The 21160-nt window shown below is 42.6% G+C and overlaps 1 protein-coding gene across 4 annotated transcripts in view; it reads right to left on the reverse strand.

Annotated features, from left to right (window-relative positions):
- The window catches only part of BRD8 (bromodomain containing 8), a 108120-nt gene that overhangs the window by 1777 nt on the left and 85183 nt on the right, over nt 1–21160 (reverse strand). For all 4 annotated transcript variants that reach the window (XM_073620431.1, XM_073620434.1, XM_073620433.1 and 1 more), the window contains 4 exons: nt 13611–13868; nt 11829–12010; nt 8861–8950; nt 2047–2224 (listed from right to left, as the gene is read on the reverse strand). In XM_073620431.1, coding sequence (XP_073476532.1) covers nt 2047–2224; nt 8861–8950; nt 11829–12010; nt 13611–13868 — 708 coding nt within the window. The remainder of the gene's footprint in view (nt 1–2046; nt 2225–8860; nt 8951–11828; nt 12011–13610; nt 13869–21160) is intronic.

Genomic DNA, 21160 nt, shown 5'->3' on the forward strand with positions numbered 1-21160 from the left:
GGTTCTACTGTAGTGTGAACCCAGCCTTAATGATAAGTGACACTATAAAACACCCATTTTCGCCTTTGAAATTCAGCATTCCTCTTAGGCTACTTTTACACTGATCCGTAGCAAAAACATGGTAAAAACGCATATGCATTTTTTTGCCACGATTTTACTACGCTTGTCGTGGGATTTTCCCAGGACACGTGACTCAAAGACCACATCAAAAATTCAACACGGTAGGTTTTTGCTGCGTTTTAGCGGCGTCTTCAATGCATTTCAGTGGGAGGTGTGTTTTTGGTGCGGTTGGATTTTTTACACGGCAATGGAAGCCCAATAGACCAGTGTGAAGACATACATAGAATTTAAAGGGATGCATCTTTTTTTTTCAGCTTTTCTTGCACTTTTCGCACTTCAAAAACTGCTCAATGTGAAAGCAGCCTTACTCAGTTGTAAATGGGCTGAATGTTTGTGAAAACTGGCAGTGTTTACATTTGTGATGCTGTGATTGGTTTATAGAGATCACAAGATACAGAGTATCACTCTGATTGGTTCTGTACATTGTGATCTGAACTGTCCAATTATAGCTTGATCACAGGCGCATTGCCTGCCTGTGTGTGTTTTCTGTTGTAGCGTTCAGAAAACTGAGTCCACCGTGGTACTGAGGTGGTTAATAAAGAAAACCTGTTATGACAGAAGTATCTATGCTGCTATTGCTGATTTATCTTCCTGAGCACCCTGCTTGTCATATTGATGCTTTGACTTTCAATTTGTCACTAACCCAGAAAAAACACAGAGATAATGGCTATTTGTTGCATGGTTGCAGCAGATCAGTAAATCAGAAATTACTGAAGCCAGAGACAGCTAGACAACCAAAATTTTCAGTAAGCCTACAATAATAGCATACTTCTTAAAATGATGTTATAACAGGTATTCTTTAAGTTCCCTTCACATTTTTCCACTGCAGTGAATGGGCTGCCACGCATCACAATGCAGGTTTTAATGGACCAGCGCCATTTGTGTAACAGTGCACCACAATGCATGGTATTTGTACAGTATAGCCGTTCACAGTACAAAGTGCCATGTGGTATAGTGCGTTGAGGTAGGGTGTTACACCACGCGTTATTGCAATGCATATCACATCCAACATAAATCAAAAAACAGAGGGGTAGTTAGGATAATAGGCAGGCTTTGCAAATGATTACTGACCCTGTAGATACCTGTGCACCAACAACCTCTGTTCTATAGCTCAGAGACAGCAGTTTGTTTAACTATAAAGTATTAGCTTGAGTTTGGCTTCAATTTGTTAGTGTATATAAATCTGCTAGTCCATCTAACACTTCCCTCCCCCCAGACTGATAATGCTGCTGTCCAAAGGTGCACCCTGTGCTCCTTTATCCAGAGGTGTGTTACTGGCCAGATCACCAGGTGAAAACAGAGGCATTAGAAAACTAATGCAGACAGGAAGGCAGAGGAGAAATTACCGCTCCAGGTGAGCTGAGGCGATCCTACAGCAGGTAACCCCACAGGTGCTGGCATGGCTCGTCACCACTACAAACAAGAAAACTTGGAATAGGCAACCGCACACTGCAACAGGATATCAATAAAAACGTCTTTATTGTAATGTAGACAGATGCAGTCACAAGATTGAATGGAAGGTTAACATGTTTCACACATCTTGTGCTTAGTCATAATTATGTTATGACAAAGCACAAGATGTGTGAAACATGTTAACCTTCCATTCATTCCTGTTACTGCATCTGTCTACATTACAATAAAGATGCTTTTATTGGTACCCCATTGTAGTGTGCAGCTGCCTATTCCAAGCTAACTTGTTTATCGCTGAAAACGAATGCAGCCACCACATCTAATGACTGATAGACTACAAAATATATTACATTTTCAGTTTTAGGTTTAACACTGCTTTAATTTGTAGTTTGTATATTTCCAACTTGCATTTAGCTATTTTACTATATACACTCATCAGTAGAAGGCAATAAGCTTATGATATAAATTAAAACTTTGGTGCGGGACCAGCAAACTTCAAGTATTTTATCATCCTACCTGTAGAATCTCCACCACGTCCCTTTGCATCTCCAGTGTTTTTTGGTGTAGTGTATATTGTACATTATTGTACATAATGCAGTTCTGAAGCATTAGCAAGACATCTCTCTGGAATTCTGCTTTTGTCTTAATTGTTCCTTGCGATAAACAACGTTTTATTGTTTTGAGGTCCATAGGCCTAAAATTGTAGAATTTTGTCAACATAAATATTTGGACAATAAGGCTCGATTTCACACAGGGGCAACACAACTTCAGCGCGACTTTGGAAGGCGACTTCAACGCGGCTTCAACGCGACTTCAGCGCGACTTTAAGCAATTTACAACGCGACTTCAAGTCGCCTCCAGGACAGGCGACTTTGGCTGTGGCCAATCACAGAATAATCATCTCTCTGGGAGGGAGGGGTTTGCCTGGGCAAACTAATTTTTTTTCCTGTAAAGTCACTTCAATATAGATGGAGATCCGACTTGGAGGCGACTTCCATTGAATTCTATGGGTACAGGTCACCTGAAAGTCGGATCCAAGTAGTACAAGTAGTACGCTCTGAAGTCGGAGCGACTTCAGTAGTGTCAATTAAGACGCTCTCATTCACTGTAATGCAAATCTCTTCTTGGGGAGACTTGGGGCGACTTGAGGGCTTAAAAGTCGGATCCCAAGTCGTCCTAGTGTGATTCGAAATTTGGACAAATTTTTCATTACAATAGTAAAGAATTTAAATGAATCCGAAATAACAAAACAAAATTCAGCCGAAATTCGAATCGAAATCAAATCAAATTTGAAATTGAATTAATTACAAGAATAGAACAAATTAGAAAATAAAGGAATAGAACATAATAGAATATAAAATAAAAGAATCAAATATGATAGAGAATGAAGGAATAGAATATATATAAGAATATAATAGAATATAAAATAGAATAGAGTAAAACAGAACAGAATAGAAAATAAAAGAATAGAATAAAATAGAATAGAAAATAAGGGAACAGAAAAGAATGTAATAGAAAATAAAAGAATAAATTACAATTGAATAGACTAGAAAATAATAAAAATAGAATAGAATAGAATAGAAAAAAAACATACCATATAATAAAACAGAAAGAATATAACAGTCTTCCGAAATTTGAATTTCAAACAGAATAGATTAGAATAGAATAGAAAAGAAGAAAAATAGAATAGATAATTTAAAAAATGGAATAGAATAGAAAAAACAATAAAATAGAATAAAGTAGGATAGAAAGAATTTAACCGTCTTCCAAAAATTCAAATTTTGAATAGAATAAATTTGAATTCTAATAGAACAGATTAGTATAGAAAATAATAGAATAGAACAGAACATCTTAGAACAAAACAATAGAATAGAATTCAGTAGAATGGAATAAAATAGAATATAACCATCTTCCAAAAATTTGAATTGAATAAATTAGAATTTGAATAGAATAGATAAAAAGAGAATAAAAAAAGAATAGAATAAAATAGAATATAACCGTCTTACGAAATGGGAATAGGAAAGAAGAGAATAGAATATAATAGAAAAGAATTGAATAGAAAAAACTCAAAGAATGGAATAAAAAAAAAAGGAAAGAATATAACCACCTTTCGAAATTCAAATTTCAAATAGAATAAATTTGAAATTGAATGCCAATTCAAATTCGAATGCTGTTTCGAATTTGAATGCTAAATTAAATATCAAATTTGTAAACGGATAAACAAAATGAATTTCAAAAATGGATTTAACTAAAGAAAATGATTTAAATAACAAATCGAAACAAAACTATTTTTTTCTTTCTGCACATGTCTAATATGGCCCTTACAGAATAATTTTACTTTTTGTTCATGGTGTGATTTCTGGCTCTTTTCAATAAAGAATTCCTATTCATAAATTGTACTTTAAACAACCAATTATAGTTCACTCTGATAAAGTCACACAAAAAAAAATGGTTTTGATTAGTTGCTATGGGTTACTGTACTTAAAAATTAACAATTAAGAATATGGACTGTTTGATAGGTTAAATATATTTAAAGGCAAGCAACCTATGGCCCTATGCATTTTATTCGATATTTCAGTATGAAAAAGTTGACTTCCGTCAAGACTATGGACTAGATTTACTGACCTTCTAAAGGCTCTTGAAATGTATCATTTTATACAAGCTTTGAGATGATGTTTAAATGATATAAAGTTGTAACTGAACTGACCGCTTAACTATCTCTGTATATCCTGGAGCCTGTCCTTCTCTCACTGGCTTCAAGAATGGTCCTGCATATCTGTAATAAAATTCAAACGTGGCTTGGAAGTTAGCAAATAAGAAAAAAACTACTTAAGGCTATGGACACGTTAAAAACTACCTATTTTAGTGGTATGACTGCTATATCTCCACTCCTCTATGTGGCTTTCTAAATTTCCTGCCTTAACTGTATTTTGGCTGTGTTGGCTTTGCTTACCCAATTATAAAGCTGTATGGGGAAAGGTTGCGGAAGGTCAGTGCTGAATTTTCTGTGTATGTTACTGTATACAGTGCATCCGTAAAGTATTCACAGCACTTCACTTTTTCTACATTTTGTTATGTTCCAAAATGGATTAAATTCATTATTTTCCTCAAAATTCTACAAACAATACCCCATCATAATGACAATGTGAAGAAAGTTTGTTTGAAATCTTTGCAAATTTATTAAAAATAAAAAAACGAAAAAAAAAAAATCACATGTACATAAGTATTTACATCCTTTCCTCAATACTTTGTTGAAGCACATTTGGCACCAATTACAGCCTCAAGTCTTTTTGAGTATGATGCTACAAGCTTGGCACACCTATTTTTGGGCAGTCTCTCCCATTTTTCTTTGCAGGACCTCTCAAGCTCCATCAGGTTGGATGGGGATCTTCGGTGTACAGCCATTTTCAGATCTCTCCAGAGATGTTCAATCGGGTTCAAGTCTGGGCTCTGGCTGAGCCACTCGAGGACATTCACAGAGATAAGATAACAAAGGAGTGGCTTTGTTATCTTAGCTGTGTGCTTAGGGTTGTTGTCCTGTTGGAAGATGAACTTTCCCAGTCTGTGGTCCAGAGCTTTCTGGAGCAGGTTTTCATCAAGGATGTCTTGTACATTACTGCATTCATTTTTTCCTCAATCCTGATTAGTCTCCCAGTTCCTGCTGCTGAAAAACATCCCCACAGCATGATGCTGCCACTACCATGCTTCACTTTAGGGATGGTATTGGCCAGGTGATGAGCGGTGCCTGGTTTCCTCCAAACATGATGCTTACCATTCAGGCCAAATAGTTCAATCTATGTTTCATCAGACCAGAGAATTGTGTTTGTCATGGTCTGAGAGTCATTCAGGGGCCTTTTGGCAAACGCTAGGCAGGCTGTCTTGTGCCTTTTACTGAGGAGTAGCTTCCATCTGGCCACTCTACCATACAGGCCTGATTGGTGGTGGAATGCTGCAGAGATGGCTGTTCTTTTGGAAGGTTCTCCTTTCTCCACAGAGAAACGCTGGAGCTCTGTCAGAGTGACCATCGGGTTCTTTGTCACCTCCCTGACTAAGGCCCTTCTCCCCCGATCGCTCAGTTTGGCCGGGTGGCCCACTCGAGGAAGAGTCCTGGTGGTTCCAAACTGGAAGCCACTGTGCTCATTGCTGCAGAAATGTTGCTGTACCCTTCCCCAGATCTGTGCCTCGATACAATCCTGTCTCGGAGGTCTACAGACAATTACTTGGACTTCATGGCTTGGTTTGTGCTGTGACATGCACTGTTAATTGTGGGACCTTATATAGACAGGTGTGTGCCTTTTCAAATCATGTCCAATCAACTGAATTTACCACAGATGGACTCCAATCAAGTTGTAGAAACATCTCAAGGATGATCAGTGGAAACAGGATGCACCTGAGTTCAATTTTAAAGTAATTGTAAAGGCTTGTTTAAAAAAATAAAATAATAAAAAAAATAACAAACATGTTATACTTACCTCCTCTGTGCAGTTAGTTTTGCACAGAGCAGCCTGGGTCCTCCTTTTCTTGGGTCCCTCTTTGCTGCTCCTAGCCCCACCCTCCTTTGAGTATCCCTAAGCCAGCAGCTTGCTACAAGGGGCACCCAAGCCGAGTCAGAGCTCCGTGTATCCATTCAGACATGGAGCCCCAACCTGGCTCTGCCCCCTCTCTCCCCTGATTGGCTAACTGACTTTGATTGACAGACGTGGAAGCCAATGGCGCCGCTGCTCTGCATCAGACAATCAGGAGGAGTGTTCTGGATGGCTGAGGGGATAGAATGCATTAAGATAAAAAACCTTCTGCCTTTACAACTCCTTTAAGTGTCATGGCAAAGGCTGTGAATACTTACTATACATGTGATTTTTTTTTTTTTCGTTTCTTAGTTTTAATAGATTTGCAAAGATTTCAAACTTTTTTTACTTTGTCATTATGGGGTATTGTTTGTAGAATTTTGAGGAAAATAATGAATTTATTCCATTTTGGAATAAGGCTCCAACATAACAAAATGTGGAAAAAGTGAAGCACTGTGAATACTTTCCAGATGCACTGTATATGACCAATTCTCATGACTGATATCTCAATATCCTGAGAAGTCATTCATGCTTTCAGCAAGCAATATTTTCTACAACTAAAGCAAATTTGTGAATGATGCATGTTTCCAATTTGCATAGTACTTACCGTACATTAGGTAAATGAACACCCCCAGGGGAAACAATTTACAAACTGAAAAATTCCAGCTCAGCTACCAGCTGCTTGTAGTAGCACCAGTTGCTGACGAGCCTGTCTGTTTCACTGTGTACAGTATACAAAGTACATCTGAACCTGTCCACCGTCAACATGTGACAAGCACACCTTGTGATTAGCCTATCCACAGTCATAAGCCCTGATAAAGGGGGCTACACTAAGTTCTCCTAACCTATTGGCCTTTTATACAACACAAAGACTTGACAGAAAGTAATAGGAAGACATGTAAAGTGTATGTTCAGCCATTTTTTTTAAATTGTGGATAGCTTAACCACTTGCCTACTGTGCACTTTTAGCCTCTTCCTGCCCAGGCCAATTTTCAGTGCTGTCACAATTTAAATGACCATTGCGCAGTCATGCAACAATGTACCCATATGACATTTTTATCATTTTTTTTTACACAAATGGAGCTTTCTTTTGGTGGTATTTAATCACCACTAGGTTTTTTTATATTTTGCTAAATCAATAAAAAAAGACCGAAAATTTTAAAGGGGGAAAAAAAAAGTTTTCATAGTTTGTTCTAAAATTTAGCAAACCGGTAATTTCTCTCCTTCACTGATGTGCGCTGATGAGGCGGCACCAATGGGAACTGATGGGCACTGATAGGCAGCACAAATAGGTGACACTAATGAGGAGGCACTGATTGGCAGTACTGGTGGGCACTGATTGGTGGCTCTGTTGGCACTGCACTGATAATCAGGACACTGATAAGCCAGTTATCGGTTCGAAAGGAATGCCGATAACCGGCTTGTGTGTACATCGTGATCAGCTGTCATTGGACACAGTGATCACAGAGTGTGCCACCTGCACTCTGCAGCTGGCGCACATGATCAAGGGAGGACGCCCAAGAACTGTCCAGCCGCGCTGTAGCCGTCATTCAGCTATAGAGCGGTCGGCAAGTGGTTAAAGCGGTTGTAAACCGCTGCAGTAAAAACTTACTTACCTTAGAGCTATGCCCTCCAGCAGCACCGCTGACAGGGCTTCCATCTAAACCCCGGTCTTCCTTCCTGGGTTTGCAGACTTCGCGGGTTCGCGGACCCTGGCTGTGTGAGTGGCCGGAGCCGGTGATGACGCCACTTCTGCAAATGTGCGCGGGAGCCCACGGTTCCAGCACGGTGCTCTGAAGGTCCGGCATGGAAGGTGATGTCACCGGTTGTCCAACAACAAAAAAAAGTTTGTTGTACATACACTAGCTGCTGTCACCAGGACAGGTATGTACATTAGATAATTAACCCTTACCTCCTGTTTCAGTGACAACTGTTAGAGGTAGCATTGCCGCCCACTTTCTATTTTACTGTGCTACTGTCAATGATAAAGGAAGTGAAGCGAAATCTGCTAAAAGGAACACAGCAATAAATGCTTCATCAAGATTATAGTTGATCATCGTTGTATTCTTTCATTTCATTATGAACCAACCAACATATGACCCTCAATGTCCAACCCATTTTGTGTAGTTGCTTTTAAAGGAGAAGTATGGCCAAAGCTTTTTTTGCCATAATTCTCCTGGGGATCAAAGGAGTCCACTTATTTCTGCACACCTGTGTTCCAGAGTCAGCCGACAACAGGCCGAAGTGACAGGCTGACATCACAGAGCCGATGCAGGCTCTACAGGGATCCCGACAATAATGTTGGGATCCACCCAGATGCCTTACCGACAGCTGGCTCAACCTCTCAGCATGCCACTGAGAGCCTGAGCCAGCTGCTCCTGCCCCTTCCACAGCCCAGCACTCCACTGAGTGCTGGAGGAGCAGAAAGCCAGTCAGTCTGCTCAATGAAGACCAAGAACTGAGCGATCAGCGGTCTTTCATCGCTCAGTTCTCGATGTAGAGCCGGCGGGGGGCAGCCATCTAGGTGAGTATGTATGTATGTTTGCTTTTTTGTAAATCCACACTTCTCTTTTAATTCCCTTTTTCCTTTCTGTACCCTACTTTTTATTGAAGTTTGAATGCAAACAGATTGAGTAAAATTCTTCTCTACTTTATAGAAAACAAACAAAAAAATAATTTTGTCTGGAGTTCAACTTTTAGCATTTGCATACACTTAAAAAAGTGAATGCACAAAACAATATATCTTGCCTTCCCTCATGAAATACCTGTGAGTAGCTATAATTTTCCATACAGGTGTTAACTTCTTTTTAAAAGACATTTCTTCTTCCTTGAATACTTTAGTGTTAACAAGCAGTCTAAAAAAAAGAAACGGACATAAGACTATATGTAAATAAACTTTGTGCCCATAAAGAATATGTGGTCACAGTTCATTATGATGTAGCAGGCATCACTATTTAGAGATCTTTTAAAGGAAAAATATTTTGTGAGAAAATCTATTCATATTCAAATACTGGCTATTAAACCAATGGCTGCAATACTTTTTGAGTCTTGGACCTGAAACAAGTACTTAGATCAGAACATCTGGTTTACATAGTTTTTCTAGTTCAGTGACCATAGGATTCTATTTTATTAGCAAGATAGCCATGAAACTAGAATTTTGAGTGGAAAAAATGAGCAATGCCAACCTATTCACCTCAGTATAGGTTTTCTTTTACTAGGTATGTATAACCTCCCCTGGCATAAATCCCAAGCATTACTTGGTGTTAGAATTCAATGTAAAAATGGTTATCCATGACCATTACTGCATTAACATTAAACTTTAAACCCAAGTAATGCTCAGGGTTAATGCCAGGCATTCAGAATGGCAGAGCGGTGGAAGATCAGTGAGTACTCATTCGTGGATCTTCCCTCTCTGTTGTAAGCTTAGAAGCACTCTACTCTAATCATATCCAGGCTAGTACCTGGAAATGACTGGTAGTGGCCAGTATAGTAGCTGATCAGGGACTATAATTTTGATCACCTTAGGCACAGTACATGGGAGAAATCAGGAGTCACTATAAAGGGAACTTGGCATTGCAAAATACTACCACATAGGGGCATATCAACCCCTTGTTATGGTAATAATGTGAAGTAAAAAATAATACAATTAAAAAAAATAAATAAAAATGTAAGGATCCCACGCCCTTGCACATATGTAAACATGTGTACCCCCAGGACAAATGTGCATATGATTTTGTGCATGTGCATGTGATTTTGCGCACCCGTGCCACTTTGCCGACGTATATCGGCTTGAGCCGGTCAGCAAGTGGTTAAGGCTTGACATATTTGGTACATATTTACTCCACACACGCTCGTTTTTTAAATTTAGCAAAAAAAATGGAAAGTAGATTGAGTTTGTATGCACTTTAATAATTTTAGTGTGTGCTTACTGAAAAATATCATCAAAATTTGCAAATATCTTTTTATTGTACAGGTTCTCTGCTTTACAAAAATATATAATGTTTTAGGGGTTTAAGTAATTTTCAAACACAATTTAACGTGTTGAAAAAAAAAAAAAAAAGATACGATTTTTGCTTGTTTTTCAGGGTAAAATGTATTACTAAGCAGGTTAAACAGAACCTGTCACAAACTTTAAAAAAAATTGCAGGTGATAGCAGAAAAAGGGGTTTTTGACTTGGTGTATTCTTAAGCTGGGTATACACATACCGAAAATCGTCCGATTCAGCAGGTACCAGACAAATTTCGGTCCGCGTATACCTGTCTGTTCAAGAAAAGCGAGTCGTTAGACTAGCTTCTGTCGAACGGCCCTACTGCAAAACTAGCATTTCGATCAGCGCATGCAGCCAATGGCTGCAGCGCTAATTTGTGTATTCTGATGGGGGTAGGGGGGAGTTGCCCCTCCTGTCAGAATACATTAGAACAGCGGGGGAGATTCCTGTATCAACACTGCTTGGGTTGATGTAGGGAGCTGTAAGTTTTTCTAGACCAGGGCAGAGAGCAGCCCCCTACCTCTGTGTCAGGAGTTCCCTGCCAGTGCTGTCAAAGCCATGTGCAATAGGTTTCCCCCCCGATCAGGTGTCCTCCTGGCTTGGCCATGCCTCCCACTCCCTCCTTACATGATTTTACTGACAGCAGCATAAGCCTATGGCTCTATTTGCTGCCTTGCTGAGGGGACTCAAGTAAGTGTTTGTAGGGGGGGGGGGCTAGTGGGGAGTTTTTTTACCTTAATGCAGGGAATGCATTAAGGTAAAAGTACTGTTGGACTTTAAAACCATTTTAATACATTATCTTATGTTAGGATTGACAGAACTCCATTGAGAAGACGCTTTCTTGATTGGGAGCCACTACAGAAATTCATAGCTCTAGAGCAGGGGTCTCAAACTGGTGGCCCTCCAGCTGTTGCAGAACTACAAGTCCCATGAGGCATTGCAAGGCTGACAGTTACAAGCAAGATTCACACGGGCAGAGAATGATGGGACTTGTAGTTCCGCAACAGTTGGAGGGCCACCAGTTTGAGACCCCTGCTCTAGAGACTATACAATGGTTCAGGGGCTTTATGCTGGACTTCTTTACTATGAATGAAGAACAGGAGCACAGTACCTAGGTCCCCACAATTTACTACTGTAAGAGTGGGAAAGGTTTCTAACCCCTGCTGGGTTTCAAAATCTATCTCTGTCTCTATTGAAGCAATTTTTCTGCCAGAACCGAAATATTCTTTGTGTACCCATAAAGGAGATTTCTCTTCCTGTTCTATCTGACACCTGTCACCTAGACAGGAAATGAGGAAAAGTCTTCCCCATAGTGACAAAGACAACAATAAAATTCTTGCAGTAGCTCTAAATCTAAGCCTCCATTGCACTACTGGAAAATGTATTTTACTTATGTGTCCCTTCTGCATACATTTTTGCCCCACTTCCTGTTTTGTCTGACACCTGTCAAGCAGAAGTGGGGAAATTTTCCCTCACTTTCAATTCTAACATCTGTTACGCTGAGAAATCTCCCAAATAGGTACACAGACAGCAATAAAAAAAATTTACAGACATGCCACACTTAAACTTTTAGCTGGTGATAGCCATTAATAGTTCTGCCTCAGCCAATGTCTTCTTAATTTTGCTAGGTGTCCCGCTAAGGATGAAAGAACTGAAAAAAAGAAGCCACAGACTATACTGCTACTGCACAATGAATATGTTACAGGTCAGATCACATTGTGAAGAAGGTTTAAACTACACTCACAATTCAAGAAGTGGAAGATTTCTGGGTATAACACATTTTGTACGTTCATAAATGCAGATTTCATTTTCACTGTTCAAAGTGGTAGAACCATGATCATTTTCCAACACAGAATTGCAATGCTGTGGGTGATCATCTTCTTTCATGTTTTCTGGGTCAGTGCTTGCTTTATTATCAGTTGAATCCTGATAAGTAAGAAAATCATTATGCAGATTCTAAGAATGTAACACTGTGTACAAAAAATGAATAAACCGAATATGATATTACCAAAGTTACCAGTAGAGATCGGTTCTAAGTCAAATTTGCAAGGACAATTTTTTTTTTTTTTTAAATCAAAAAGGTTTTATTGAACATTCACATGTTTTCCGACAATAATCAATGTTCAGGTTACATTTACAGTTACAACATTAAAACCAATTAGGTTCACTTACATGTATACAGTAATTTTTCCAGTTAGTTTGTCAATCCGTTGCATTTCTCCAGACATCTACAATACAACTCTCCCTGTTTTGACCATCACCGCCCACATTGTTATTATTATATATAATCTGTTTCGCCCCCCCTCAACTTGTTTTAAAGAGATTGCAGGAGTCTAGACATCACCAGCTCTCTCGGGCTCAATCCCGGTGTGTCTAGCCATTTTGACCAGATACGCTCAAACCTACTTGGACATCCCCTATGTTGGTATATATATTTTTCCCTGATAAGGGTTTGTCCCATGTGTTCCACCCAGGAGCCCCTGGTGGGTGGCAGTGTGGATTTCCACCCCATTAGGATAATTTTCCTGGCCTGAAATAGAGCCCTGGAGAAAGCGACCCTATCCATTTCCTCCGAGATCTCCTCCTCCAGGATTCCCAGCAAGCAACACTTAGGATCGGTGGGAACCTTTGTCTGAAATACTCCATTGAGCGTGCCCATCACCTCATTCCAGTACCGATGGAGCTTCGGGCAGCGCCATAAAAGGTGAATAAGGTCCCCGTCATGCTGTTGACAGCGGGAACACAGAGGGTCTGCCGCCCTGCCCATCTTGTGCAACTTTTTTGGGGTGTAATGCACTCTCAATACTATAAATAGTTGGGAAACCTTTTGTGCAACATTAAGGGAGCAGGTAGATATAGACTGAAGAGCCTCCTCCCACTGTTCATCTGTAATCTGGCCAAGGTCCCTCTCCCAGGCAGAGGCCGCCTTGCATGGATAAGCCCGCAAGTGTCTCACCAGCAGCATCTGGTAGCATTGGGATATAATTCCTTTGGTTTCACTACTAGACTGCAGCACATGAAATACCAGAGTGGATGACAATATCCACTCCACGGCATTCCCCTGCGCAGCGACAGCATGTCGCAGTTGAAGGTATGAGTAAAACATACCATTCAGTAGGTTAAAATTGGCTTGCAGATCTGTGAAAGAAAGCAGTTTACCGTCCCTAAATATATGTGAAAGTAGTTTTACCCCGTGCTTACACCATCTAGACCTTTGCTGTAGTTTTCCCAGTTCACTATAGGAGCGGTTGTCCCATATTGGACTGAAATCCGTGAACCCTTGCACCCCCTGTATTTGTCTAACCTTATTCCATATTTTCTGTACCAGTGACAGGGTTGGGGCCTTTTTATTGGATTTCGCAAACAGCTGGGCCTCAAGACCCATAGGGATGGTCTCCGCTCCAGAAGCAATCAGCATCATCCTTGCTGCTGAGCCCTGTGGTTCTGGAGTCATAGAGCCGCAAGGACAATTTTAAAATGTTAAAATTCACCTTCAAACTTTATAATTGAATGTTTGTTCTGTTACCTGTGAAGAGCTCACCAAAAACTCCTTTCTTACATCTGCTGTGTCCGAAGGCTGACTTTCACATGTCTTTTCTTCTTCACTCTTCCAGATACCATCGCAAATATGGGAGTCCATATATTTCTCTAACCTTTTACCTGAGCCAAGTTCATGGTCTCCCTCAGTGAATTTCCCATTATGCAACTCAGATTGGGTTAGATTTTGGCAAACGTTTAAAACTTCTGTGCTTGTGGTAGATAAATCCAATTTGATATCTTTAGCCTAGAATTAAAATGTGAAGCACAGTGTGAACAAAATGTAAACAAGGCTTTAGAAAGTAATTCCCCACATTTCAATGTCTTATAAGTCATAAGTGCTCCAAAACAAATTTTAAAGGCTAAGTTCACCATTAGGGAAAAAATAGTACATGCACATATTTTTCCAGTAAAAAAAAAAAATGTGCATTTATTATTTTTTTTCCCCCCAGGAGCCTGCAAAGCATAGAACCCATGATCAGTGGATCACGGGTGCAATGTCAGAGTTCTTCAGGTGCACCCAACTTTAATGCGCGTACCACTGTATGAGCTTTCTGTTAGAAAGTTGTAGGAAGTGTCATCAGACTATGAGGGCAATCAACAGTGCCTTTGCAGTCCAATGAGAACTACCAGTCCATCTGTGCGGTGGTAATTTATTCATTCACAGATTGCTGTGAATGAATGACGTGGTTGTTCAGACTGTGACAGGAGCTTTGGGAGAGAGGAATCCCTGCTTGCTGTCACAGAGGGGCGATCAGGGGGTGCAGGGGGAGGTGCTGGGGCATGTTACACCCCAAATACAGGTGTAAGATGTTCCAAACATGAACTTATCCTTTCAATTTCAACACCAGGCAACTGTAAAAGCCACAAATTAAAGTGGTTCTAAACCAGACTTTTTTTTTACCTTAATGCATTACCTGTATTAAGGTAAAAAACCTTACAATAGTTGCCCCCCCCCCAAAAGAACTTACCTGAGTCATTGATTGATCCAGTGCTGTGTCCGTCTGCAGCAAAGCTATTCTCTTTCTTCCCTCTCACAGGCTCAGGGACAGCAGCGGGAGCCATTGGTTCCTGCTGCTTCCTAAAGACATTTTGTGAGGAGGGAGCAAGCCATGCTGTGTGTGTCAACAGATGCAAACAGCCCGGTTCGGGAGTGAGCCAGCAGATGTGCCCCATAGGAAACAGCTTCTTATAGGAGTGCACCGAGAACAGAAGGAGCCGAAAGCGCCAGTGGGAGAACCCTGGAAGAGGAAGGTTACGGCCACTCTGTGTAAAAACCATTACACACAGCAGGTAAGAATAACATGTTATTTTAAAAAAAAATGCATTTACAATCACTTTAATACAGTTTTGTATTCATTAAAACATCACTAAATTAAAGTGGTTGTAAACCTTCATGGGTGCCCCTACGGAAAGCCGCTTTCCCTGGGGGCACCCGTGCGGGCTCGCTGCTGCGTCCCGCTGCTGCGTCCATTGACACAGACAGCAGGACTCGGCCCCACGTCACAGGATTTCATTGACAGCAGCAGGAGCCAATGGCTTCTGCTGTTATCAATCTGTCCAACGAGGAGCTGCTGCACATCTCTGGATAGGATTGAGCTCAGGTAAGAAAAAAGTGTGAGTGTGTGTGTGTGGGGGGGGGGGAGGGGGGGGGGTCTGGTGAGGAGCTGCAGCACAGAAGGTTTTTCACCTTAATGCATAAAATGAATAAAGGTGAAAAATCTTAAGGCTTTAGAAACACTGTAAATAAAATGCAAGCAGTATAAGTAAATTTATTTAACTTGTTATCAGCCTCTTGCAGTCCCTCTACAGCAAAGACTAAGGGAGGGAGAAGCAAGACAAGGAGTGAGTCATTTCTGCTCCAGCACTTCTGTTCAGGGCCGTCTTTAACGCAGGGCAAAAGGGGCAGTTGCCCTGGGCCCTGTCATTGCTGTGGGGCCCAAAGCAGCTGCCACTTAAGCCCTGCGCTGCCCGCAGTTTTTGCGGAGTAGCGGGGGGAGCCGATCCCCCCCCTGCTCTCCCAAGCGGCTACATTAATTATACAGGAGAGCGGGACAGCTGCGGGCTTAATGTGTTTGAGCCCGCTCGTCCCGCTTCTCCCTCTGTCAGGAGCTGAGCACCAGAGTCAATGACAGAGCGAGAGCGGCACTCTGTTTTCCTCCCGCCCCCACCCCCGCCTGGCAGACCTGTGTAGCACACAGCCGAGTGAAGTTTTCTGGCTGTGTGCTGGGTCTGATAGGCGGAGACTGTGTTGCACCGCCGTGTGACCAGGTAAAAAATAACAACGTGGAGAGAAGGGGCAGGGGATCCATATGTGCAGACTGCAGAGAATTGCTGGCACAAAGGTGGACATGGGGGGGGGGGGTACAGAAGTGAGGGATGGACATGGGGGGTACAGAGGTGGACATGGGGGGTACAGAGATGGAAGGGGTACAGAGATGGACATGGGGGGTACAGAGGTGGAAGGGGTACAGAGGTGGACATGGGGGGTACAGAGGTGGACATGGGGGGTACAGAGATGGACATGGGGGGTACAGAGATGGACATGGGGGGTACAGAGGTGGAAGGGGTACAGAGATGGACATGGGGGGTACAGAGGTGGAAGGGGTACAGAGATGGACATGGGGGGTACAGAGGTGGAAGGGGTACAGAGATGGACATGGGGGGTACAGAGATGGACATGGGGGGTACAGAGATGGACATGGGGGGTACAGAGGTGGAAGGGGTACAGAGGTGGACATGGGGGGGGGGTACAGAGATGGACATGGGGGGTACAGAGGTGGAAGGGGTACAGAGGTGGACATGGGGGGGTACAGAGATGAACATGGGGGGTACAGAGGTGGAAGGGGTACAAAGGTGGACATGGGGGGTACAGAGGTGAACACAGGTGGACGGGGGAACAGAGGTGGTGAGGGGGTACAGAGGTGGACATGAGGGGGTACAGAGGTGAACACAGGTGGACGGGGGAACAGAGGTGGTGAGGGGGTACAGAGGTGGACATGAGGGGGTACAGAGATGAACATAGGTGGATGGGGGTACAAAGATGGACATGGGGGGGTACAGAGGTGGACATGGGGGGGATACAGAGATGAACCCAGAGGTGGACGGGAGTACAAAGGTGGACATGGGGATGTACAGAGGTGGACGGGGGGGGTACAGAGGTGGACAGAAGGGTATAGAGATGAACGTGGATGGGGGATGCAGAGGTGGATGGGGGATACAGAAGTGAGCTGTGGAGGGGGGTACAGAGTAGAGAACACAGGTGGATGAGGGGTACAAAGGTGGACATGGGGGGTACAGAGGTGGAGGGGGGTTACAGAGATGAACCCAGAGGTGGACGGGGGTACAAAGGTGGACATGGGGATGTACAGAGGGGGATGGGGGGGTACAGAAGTGGACGGAAGGATATAGAGATGAACATGGATGGGGGGATAAAGAGGTGGATGGGGATACAGAAGTGAGCTGTGGATGAGGGGTACAAAGGTGGACATGGGGGGGGGTACAGAGGTGGACAGAAAGATATAGAGGTGAACATGGATGGGGGGTACAGAGGTGGACATGGGGAGGTACAGAGGTGAACACAGAGTTGGATGAGGGGTACAAAGGTGGACGGAAAGATATAGAGGTGAACATGGGGGGGGTACAGAGGTGGATGGGGGATACAGAAGTGAGCTATGGATAGAGGGGTACAGAGGTGAGCTGTGTATGGGGGGGGAGAAAGAGGTAGACAGGGAATACAGAAGTGAGCTGTGGATGGAGGGGTACAGACGTGAACGTGGAATACAGAGGTGAGCTGTGGGTGGAGGGGGGTACAGAGATGAGCTGTGGATGAGGGAGCAGAGGTAAGCAAAGTGATGTGCAGAGGTGACCAATAGATGGTAACTTTGCGGGAGGGAGGAGGATATGCAAGTACTGCCCCTTGTGCTGATTTTTTTCTGTGCCCTGCATGATACAAACACCTCAAAGTACACACCCCCAATCCCCGTGTGTCATCCTGGACTCCTATCTCCCCCTTCCCGCCATCATCTTGAACTCCCCCACCTCTCCCCCCCAATCATCCTGGACTCCCGTATCCCCCCCCCCACACCCATAATCCTGGACTTCTCTATCTCTTCCCCCCATCATTATTATTATTATTATACAGGATTTATATGGTGTCAACAGTTTGTGCAGCGCTTTACAACATGAGGGCAGACAGTACAGTTACAATACAATACATAAGTTTACGTGTGTGTTTTGTTTTTTAGAATGTTGGGGTGGAGAGACAATTTGCATGGGGGGGGGCCCAAGAATTTTTTTTGCCCAGGGCCCAATCAATAGTAAAGACGGCCCTGCTTCTGTTAACAAAGGACATTCTTATAGTAGGACAGATCATAGTAACAGATAAGAAATGAGCTTATTAGTCTCCTGCTCCTTATTTCACTGTTCAGTTACAGGGCTGTGGAACAAGCTACAACTTTATGCCCGGTTCACACTTGTGTGATGCCAGATATCACATGTAATTCGCAGCACACTGCTGTTCACATTACATGCGATGTCTGTGCGGTGCGATATCAGCCATACAGATAGTATGGCTGATATCGCAACGCATTGGGTCCAAACACGCACAGGACCTTTTTTTCTGTTCGGACCAGAATCGGATCGCATGTGTGTTCACACATATGCGATCCGATTCATGTCCAAACTGTCGGTTCTCAGTGCAAGCTGAACTGGGGGTGTCGTTAACCATGTATTGACACTCCCCAGCGATTCGCATATGGCAGTGTGAACTGATATGCAAGCCGGTGCGATGCGGGAACCCGCAGTGAATTCGCAGTGTTCTCGCATCGCACAAGTGTGAACCGGGCCTTAAAGTGGTTCTAAAGGTAGAAGCTTTTTTACCCTAATGAATTCTCTGCATTATGATAAAAAAAAAAAAAAAAAACTTCTGTGTGTATCCCCCCCCCCACCCCCAGACCCCTATAATACTTACCTTAATCTCGACCAAGCTCTGTGCCTGAGAGCAATGGCTCTCTTTCTTCTAACTGGAGATTTAAAGGATGCACGTACTGTGACAGACATCTCCACACTCTGGACAGAATACAAGGAATTAGAACCCACAGTGGGCATACCTCATAGGGGTCTTCAGGGACAGGGCTCTGACACTCAGCACTGGATCTCTATAACACCCTGCTGTTAACTCAACGCAATGCACCATATGCTAAAGTAAGGGATCCAGTGCTGAAAGCAACATTACAGGCTGAACCCACATCTTCATCCAACTGGGATCTGGGTAAAGTTCCCCAATGCTCAGCTGCAGTGGCCATGGAGCAGCCAGGAATTTTGATAGAAGAGTCAACTTATAGAAAAAAACTCCATAGGAAAGAGGTACATTACCTAAAGACACTAGCAATAAAACTGAGGCTAGTTGCCAGTGGGAACGTTTATATAGGGGATTTCCCCACAGCTTTCTTTTTGCCGAAGTCCAATCATCTGAAGGTAGGTGCATATAACTCATAGTTAAAGAACTTAAATGACCTGTCTTGTACTGCATGAAGACATTTTTATTTCCAGCAAATATCAAGTTCCCCCATAAATGTTTATATAGCTTATACAGTATACAATAAGAGGAGATCAAAAGATCCAACTGCCAAAAAAAATAGTGGCATAAACATGCATACTTGACAGAGCATATGTTTACTGAACTTGCCTTACAGTGCAAGAGCAAATGTCACACAGCACAATAATCATGTCACCTTAAGAATCTTAATTGCTTAACAAAAACTATTTTAGCCATCTAATTTAAATAGAAGCTACCAAGATAAAAATACGTGAGTTACCGTTACTGACTTATTTTTGAAGATGCATGTTCCAGGACTGTCACAATTAATATTTATTTTTTACCTATTAAGTTACTGATCCGGACCAAGCATGTGCATATCAGATGTCCCGACATCTGATATGCACATGCATGTGCTTGTTTCTCAGCAGGTAATGGAGGAAGGATATGGATGACAAGCCTGGTGCATGCCCCTTCAGAAAACCACAGTTATGCCCCGTACACACGGTCGGATTTTCCGATGGAAAATGTGTGATAGGATCTTGTTGTCGGAAATTCCGACCGTGTGTGGGCTCCATCACACATTTTCCATCGGATTTTCCGACACACAAAGTTGGAGAGCAGGATATAAAATTTTCCGACAACAAAATCCGTTGTCGGAAATTCCGATCGTGTGTACACAAATCCGACGGACAAAGTGCCACGCATGCTCAGAATAAATAAAGAGATGAAAGCTATTGGCCACTGCCCCGTTTATAGTCCCAACGTACGTGTTTTACGCCACCACGTTCAGAACGATCGGATTTTCCGACAACTTTGTGTGACCGTGTGTATGCAAGACAAGTTTGAGCCAACATCCGTCGGAAAAAATCCTAGGATTTTGTTGTCGGAATGTCCGAACAAAGTCCGACCGTGTGTACGGGGCATTAGACTTAGCTGCATCCACACTTCAGCGTTTTGAATAGGGGGCAGATTTGCCGTGAATCCGCCCAAGATTTGAAAGCACCAACGTGTGAATGACAAATCGCAGGATTCGCATTTGAGATGCAATTCATTTGAATGACACCTCAAAACACGGTGCGGGTCTGGCACGATTAATCGCGCTGCAATCGCAGGTAGCATGTCGCCCCAAAAAAGTTCAGGAGCTACTTTTGGGCAACATGCTTACTGCGATTGCAGCGCGATTTATCACGCAACAATAGCAGCAGACCCGCACCGCTATTTGAGGTGTCATTCAAATAAATGGCATCTCAAATGTGAGTCCGGCGATATGTCATTCACAAATCGGCGCTTTCAAATTGTGGACAGATTTGTGGCAAATCTGCCCGCAATTTAAAAAACTAAAGTGTGAATGCAGCCTTACTGGTAACAATATTTTCATTAGTCTTCAATGAGAGCTACCTGAAAAATTTTTGGCTCTACTTACAGGAAACACAAACCAAAAATAGTTTAAAAGCCCCTCTTAGTCCCCCTTGTCCTCTGTTTTATAAAAGTAAGAACCATCACCAATGTGCTCAAGGGGAAATCCTTATAAATCAATAGCAACTAGCAAAAACTTTGGGTGGTAATGATAGGTGCTGTTCTGCAATACTCCAGGAAATAGCATTAACGGTAATAACTGTGGTTTTCCCTAATTCTCTTCTAGGACAGTTACCAGAGAGGATAAATAAGAAAAGCATAGTTAGACTTACCAGTGATGGTATTTCTAAGAGCCTTTCAGGACAACTTTGGAGAGAGAGCGTAGCTCCGCCTTTTTCACAGGAAATACATGCAGCCTTTAAATCCCTCCTCTTCCACCATGGCCTCAGTTATTGTGTGGTTTCCGACAACTGGAAAACAAAGCACAGAAAACCACCAAACAACCATGATAGACACTTAAAACTACTTCTAAGATAAACAAAGGGAGGGAAGTAACAGTTGTCCTGAAAGGCTCTTAGAAATACCGTCAGCGGTAAGTCTAACTATGCCTTTCTCAAATCGCCTTTCAGGACCACCTTGGA

Source organism: Aquarana catesbeiana, linkage group LG03, assembly GCF_042186555.1.
Source record: "Aquarana catesbeiana isolate 2022-GZ linkage group LG03, ASM4218655v1, whole genome shotgun sequence".
In the NCBI taxonomy this organism is placed as follows: Eukaryota; Metazoa; Chordata; class Amphibia; order Anura; family Ranidae; genus Aquarana; species Aquarana catesbeiana.